Source organism: Cannabis sativa, chromosome 4, assembly GCF_029168945.1.
Source record: "Cannabis sativa cultivar Pink pepper isolate KNU-18-1 chromosome 4, ASM2916894v1, whole genome shotgun sequence".
NCBI lineage: Eukaryota > Viridiplantae > Streptophyta > Magnoliopsida > Rosales > Cannabaceae > Cannabis > Cannabis sativa.
The window spans coordinates 64,905,713-64,912,660 of NC_083604.1; the positions used below are offsets into that span (position 1 = coordinate 64,905,713).

General features: G+C 34.8%; 1 protein-coding gene across 1 annotated transcript; it reads right to left on the reverse strand.

Annotated features, from left to right (window-relative positions):
- Nucleotides 1–1,074: 1,074 nt before the first annotated feature.
- On the reverse strand, nt 1,075–6,569 carry LOC115712740 (uncharacterized). Its single transcript, XM_030641091.2, has 9 exons — nt 5,771–6,569; nt 4,382–4,588; nt 4,031–4,273; nt 3,715–3,781; nt 3,455–3,631; nt 3,237–3,328; nt 2,513–2,695; nt 2,293–2,429; nt 1,075–1,938 (listed from the first exon to the last, which is right to left on the reverse strand). The coding sequence occupies exons 1-9, from the start codon at nt 6,266–6,268 to the stop codon at nt 1,752–1,754; spliced, it is 1,791 nt and encodes a 596-aa protein (XP_030496951.2). The 5' UTR covers nt 6,269–6,569; the 3' UTR covers nt 1,075–1,751.
- Nucleotides 6,570–6,948: the final 379 nt, after the last annotated feature.

Here is a 6,948-nt window from a genome sequence, read left to right on the forward strand (position 1 = left end):
AAACATTGGGTACTTATGCCACTAAAAAAAATCATTGGGTTTATGCCACTTACAAACTTAAAACTTTGGGTACTTATGCCACTATTTACCCTATTTTAAAAACTGCAAATAATTATTTTTTTGTTCTCATTTATGAAAACACAATTTTGAAAACAAAAAACAATGTCAAACAACCCTTAGAGCATGGTTGGTATTGTTTTCTGTTTTTTGTTTTCAAAAAATTGTTTTTAAAAATGAGAACAAAAAATAGTTTTTGAAGTTTTAAAATACAAGTCACGTTTGGTTAGGTTTTTTAAAAACAATATTGACCAAAGTAAATTGGTTTTTAAAACAGAAAACAACATTTTGTTGTTTTCAAATTACTTGTTTTTTGTAACTTTGTTTTCTGAAAACTGTTTTCAAAAAACAAGGCCAAACAAGTCAAATTGTTTTCAAAAAACAAAAAACAATTTTTTGTTTTTAAAAACAAAAAATAATTTTTTAGTTATGATGTCAAACATGCACTTAGTCTCCTTGGTTCTGAATTGTAATTCTAAGCATAATAATTACATTTCAAATGCTCTAGTTGTGGATGATTCTTTCAAATATGGTCTAATAGGGGTGGCTGAGAACTACAAAGGGAATTCCCAGAGGCTGCAGTCTGCTAGAGGAGAGAGTGGCTTTGCCCTGGAAGCTGAGCTGAGAGCTATTGTGATGGCCTTCGATTGGGCTCTTGTTTTGCAGTGGTCTGAGGTGACTATTCTCTCAAATTACAAGGTGTTTGTTCATGCACATAAAAAGATTCTGGATTGGAGAGTGGCGTTCTATCCCATTGTTAAGCTTTGTTCCAAGTTTTCAATTTGTAATTTTAATTCTATTGGCAGAATTGATTTACCAAGCCAGAACTGGTGTTTCAATTCTTACGAATGTCCTTGGGAAGGGATTTTTTCCCTGAATCTCAAGCTCTTCTTCTAGTTTTAAAGAACTTACCGTTCTAAAGAAGAATTATAGCTGCATTTTATAAGCCCATAATGGTTTAGAAAATAATAAACGCAAGCATCATAATTCCAAGCAATTACCCTCGACAACAACAAATAGAGTAAGCTTCATTAATTACTTAAGAAGCTCTAAAAAAAATTTAATTGCAAAATCCAAAATATACACGAGAAAGACCTACAGCAGTCCGTCTAATTTTGGTGTTACAACTCAAGAGTTTGGTACCTAATTTATCCAAAAAAAAAAAAAAATCTGACCTAAGATTACACGCAACATTTCAAGAAAAAAACGTGAAATACAACTCAAAAAGCAGAAAAACATAAATTGGTTTTAACTACCTGATTTTCTTTTACAGAGTGTATTAACAATTTTAATTAATAAATTAAAAAAAAAAAATGAAAGAAAGAAATGCCTGAAGAAAGGCGCCAAAGCCTATCAAAATACGAGATACCAATCTAACCGCAAAGAACAACTAGCCACCACAATACAAGAGTTGCAGAGTGAAGAAACAGCAGGGATGTATGTATGCAGTAAATATAAAACAAGCAGGACCAACCCTGCTCAGTTGATGGCCTAATAATCTCCTCCATCAACAACCAATGGCATTTCCTGAATTGTTGATCGGGGATATAGATCGTGCTTGAACTGAAGAAATATTCACCCCAGAAAAGATGCACTGTCAACTATAACCATGGTCCATGAATTTGCATTTTTTTTGTTCTGATGCACTGTCAATAATACCCATGGTCCATGGATTTGCATTTTCTGGGTTCTTATCACGAGTCGCTAAAGTGAAAGTAGTCAGCAACTTTTAAATGCTTTGCAAGCCGAATAACAGCACTCTGAACAACTTTAGAATCTGGGGAGACTGAATTGGGAAATGAGGGTAGGCACGTTGGTAAACATTGCTCGTTATCTTCAGGAGAACAGAAGTAAGAGAGCACTGATCTGCAGAATATGAATCTGGAAATAGAAGTATATCATCAACACTTCCATTTGTTCTAAACAATAATGTTCAAACTTCAAACACTAAAGTAAAGCTCGGAAACAATTGTTGCCATTTATGTTAAAGTATTCAAAATATATCAAGCCTGACTGTAACCTTATGATATCTAATGATGTCATTTTCCCATCACAAAGGGGGAAAAGAAATTCTATGATGTTGTTCAGTAAATAATGCAGTCTGGATGTGATAAGTAATCTTACAATAAAAGTGTGCTATTAGCTTATAGATCCAATTTATTTATCAGAATATATAAATTATGAATTATTTTACCAAAATGTTTGTTGTTTTTCTTGATAAGAAAGCTTAAGTACCTCAAAATAAGTCGTCGGATGAATGGATCAGACAAAACTTGTGCCCAAACCAAATCCAGATTTGTAGATCTCAGTAGAATAACTTCCCAATCAGAGAAAGCGGAGGAGAGTATTTCCTCAGCCTCATTATAAACATCCTACAGAGTGAAACAAATTAGATCCTTGTAGACACTCTTTAAGTTTCAGGAAGTACAGAAACATTGTTATTGTATAAACTTACATTTTCAGCTGCTGGATTTGAGAAGCCGATCAATTGGCAAAATGCTGGCAGGGGAGCAGTCAAGAAAAATGTAAATTGACTTCCATTTTGTGCTATATCCGCATCAGACGGGTTTTTAAACGATGGTCTCAAAGGTGAAAGAAGTAGTGCAGCTGGCTCCCCTCTTTCTGCACCATGTATAACCTGAAATACATACATTTTCGATGTAAGTAGCTTTACAAAGAATTCACATTCAGACGAACCAATGCTCCACACTGAAATCTAGCTAATGATTTATCACCTAAATTAGGGAGCACCAAGACAGCCAAACAATCTCCAGAAAATCATTTTGTCTAAACTAAATAGCTTATTGAGGTATTGAGCTTCCTAGAAAAGCATCAACACAACCACGCGCTTTTAAAAGCACTTGAATTACAAAAATCTAAATATGATTATTGTAGCCACATAAAAGATGTGTACCAACAACTTATATGACAAAACCTTAGGCAAATGTAGTTAGCTACATCTAATTTTTTCTTTTCCTTGCTCATGTGAGTATGTCACAGAAGTTACTCGAGTAGACATGAGTCGCATGAGAACTGTAAACCATAATAATAATAAATATTTTTTTGAAAAAAAAAAAAGAAGAAAAAAAAAGTATAGTGAAAATTGAACAAAATCCACTTTACAAAGTTCTTTTTGCTGTAGCCTGTAAAAAGCAATGCCCAAGTTTTGACAAACCTGCCTTGAATGCATGGCTATTGTCGCTGTCAATAATCAAGAAAAGAGGTCTACGTGTAAATGGAATAATATCTCCAGGATATAAATTATTTGAACCTGAAATTCAACAAAAGACCTAACATTAGTAGAGCAATAAGACACTCTGAAATAGTAGACTAAAACTGAAAAATGCTCATATAAGAATAATTCTTGCTTATATGATATGATTTGAAGGGTACCTACCACCATGTCCTCTAGGCCCGAACCATAAATATTTATCATAATATCCACTTGAAGACTCTCCCTTGTCAATTACACAAGAATGAGATAGAGTACTGCTAAGCTCCTGGACTTTGTTTCTTGATAATTTTTGAGACCCTCCCATGTATTCCGTTGGGGCAACATTACGACCAACCTTCCCTGCAAAAGTGAACTCCAAGGTTACTTATCCTGGATAACTACATAAGACAATTTAGTTTTTAGCAACATAAAAGCAACCTAACCTGAGGCTGAAAGGTACACCAGCATAACACTATCTGGAGGTAGCTCCTCAGAAATTGTTGCCATAACCTGCCAGCACATCATGGAGATAAACATAAGCTTTGCAAACAGCAGATAAATAACAGAAGAGTAAGACGGGCATAGGCATATTAAAATTTATGTTTCATAAACAATTCTCAACAAAGCCTCAATCAGAGGAAACAGTTTGGAAGATGGGCCCCTTAGCTTGATGGAAACATTAGCCCAATGGAAACAAACATGGAACTGCATTAAACACCATTGATCATTGACTTAAGAAAACCATATTTTCTAACTCACCGCTATTAAATGGGTCACAGAAGGACGATAGAGAATAGCTTTCCTTGGATTTGGAGGTAAAGATGGATCAGTCATGTCTGCTGCCAAGTTTATATCGATTAATCCAGAAGCCCCAGAATGATCAGTAAAAGAACCATTATCCTTTGATTCTAGTGGACGCTTCTGGTAAAAGGATCCAGTGGGCTCCCATTCTAAAGATTGTAGCATTCTAAATGTGTCTAATGTAAGTTCAGCGAATTTAACCTGCATGTAAGAGTATATTTACATTATTTTTTTTCTCAAAGCATTTCTAACGATGATAGAACCCCAGGCAAACTAAAATTGCCCATCATAATGAAATAAATATCTCACCTCATTCCGGTGATAGCTTGTTAGTAACGCATCTTTAAATTTCAAGACCTTCTTTGCATGAAATCGAGTCACATACGGGAGAGATGCTGGATGAGAATCATAAGTAGCACAATAACGCAAAGGTCGAGCATTCATAAAGGACGTATCAACTTTAATAAATCTAACAATTTCTTGCACCACTTGCCTCCATTCTTTGAAATTAGTATCCTGCAATGAGATAGTTTAAATGTCCTAAATCAAGTAAGAGAAACTATGAAAGCAAAAAAATAAAAATTAAGAGAAACTATGAAAGCATACAGGGGCTAATTTATAAATATCAAGAGATACTTAAAATTCAACAAGCAAAGAAGAAGCCAAGTCTTTTCAAAATACAAACATATATTACTTTTATTATTAAATACGTAATTTAAGTCACATAAATTGCACAACACAGCACATAACGCTAAGAAAATTATATTGCAAACATCATCAGATAGTCTCACAGATACAAATTAATTAGCAGATTAAAATTGCCACATCAAGATAATTGAGAAGGATTAAGAAACAATAGAATCAACACAGTGCTTTGGACCAGCTTGACACGTTTTCCTTATCCCCAACACACATAAAAGCAAAAGCTGTCTCTCTATAAATTAACTCCTAAACCAATCTCTCTGGCAGTAAAGCAAACCTAATGGCACTTAAATGGCCTACGACTTCATCATAATGTCAACTGTTTAAAGAATCACAATTTTTATTCTTGCCCTCCTACTAAACTTTACAGTCTTTGGTAAGTATGAAACTATATCACTCGACTTAACCAGGGATATGTAAATTACACTCGAACCAACTGAGTGTTCGACTGTTTCTTTCAGGTCACCAAATTAACCAACTGAGTCAGTACATTGATTAGGGTCTCTTCAGTTTCTTTCCTTTTTATGTCTGCATAATGACTCCACACCTAACTAGCTGAGTCCACCAGTTTAATAATAGCATTGTAAATTCATGAAAACTCTTCACAATTGGAACTAACTTTATTCAACGATCACTATATAACAAATTGACCAATATCAAATTTTTCAAAAAAAAAAAAAAAAAAGAAAAAAAAAATCAAAAATCACAATTACCCGTAAAAAGAAATAAGTTAGTAGAAAAATGTAAAATAAAATAAAATGCTGTTAACTATCAACCAGGAAATGTTTATAGACAAACACAAAATTATACCGATCTAATTACAGTAACTATCACTACAAGAACTTTGGTATCAGAACTATGCTCTGCCTGTGAATTTAGGAGAAGAAAGAAGAAGACGGAGGAATCGAAATTCGAAAATTTAAGTATCAACACAAACAATTGATATTCATTCAACAATAAAACAAAATAAATAAATATTTGAATAAAATTAAGTACCCTGTAATTGGCTTTACACTCATCAACGAGAGCTTTGAACCGGTCCAAAAGATGGTTCACCATATCCGTACGGCTCAAGATGAAAGAAACCATCAAAAACCTGGCGTAGAACCTCAATTCCTTGAACCTCACACCCAGATCCTTACCCAAGCCTTTTGATCCCTCAAAGTACCTCCGGTTGAGAATTGCCTCATAGAAAACGTAAGCCTCGACGAGAAACCTAGCCTCGCTGGTCCTCATGTACTGACCGAAGTAGAGCTGGCCGATCCGGCTAGCGATCTCACCGATTTCCCATCGGTTAAGCCCTGTCTCAACGAGCCTGGACCGGTTCTCCTGTTGGTACTTCCATAGCCGCATGTACGCCTTGAACACTTTCTGGAAGTAGTGCTGGTTATGGACCCTTCCGTACGCAGGCACGTCACGAACCCTAGCGAACTTCCGGTCCGCGCTCTCCACCAACGCCCGAAACGTCCTCGGAACAACGTCCTTTTCGGTCATGCCGGAATCCCCTAAAGAAAAAACTCACTTCTCCGACGAATAACTATATTCTCCGGCTCTCATCGGAAAATGTGTAGCTTCTTCTAAAGCTAAAGCTCGAAGAAAGAGAAAGAGAAAGAAAACGAAGCACTTTTTCCGTTTATTTGAGAGGTTTATCAATGGTGGCGTCATAATTATCACCCATTTCTCCTTTTTTTTAATTATTATTTACTTTTTGGATTTGGCTATTTAATTTTTTAATTTTCTTTCTGGGTTCGCCCAGTAAGGAGTTACAGTGGCGGTTCTTATAGTTCATAAAGAAAGTTTGGAATTTAGTCTTCTTTTTCTTTTCTTAATAACCACCCTAGGATTCATCTACATTTGACTGTATTGATCGTTAGATTGTTGACACGTGTTCCATTGGTTTGGTATTTTTTCAGTTATGAACTTGTGACGCTGTTGTTTTCAATGTATTGATTCATTTCAACCTTTATTTAAATTGCTGTAATTTTTCTTCGCACATGTTAGGTTGTTTTGGTTTTTGTTTTCGAAATGCACACATCTTTGCTTAAATCATACGAAAACTTTATCTACCTAAATAAGTTAAATTAAAATAAATTCTTCTTTTTTTTTTTTATAGAATTAAAAAAAAAAAACTTGGGGTGGTAAATATTTGAGCTTCCAATATGCTACCTAGGCTT

Bases quoted from the DNA above. Each gene is read 5' to 3' on its own strand.
- LOC115712740 (XM_030641091.2), bottom strand. From the start codon at position 6,268: ATGACCGAAAAGGACGTTGTTCCGAGGACGTTTCGGGCGTTGGTGGAG. The intron at 3,782-4,030 runs GTGAGTTAGAAA...ATGTGCTGGCAG, and splicing joins CTGTGACCCATTTAATAGCG to GTTATGGCAACAATTTCTGA. The intron at 2,430-2,512 runs GTAAGTTTATAC...TTCACTCTGTAG, and splicing joins CAAATCCAGCAGCTGAAAAT to GATGTTTATAATGAGGCTGA.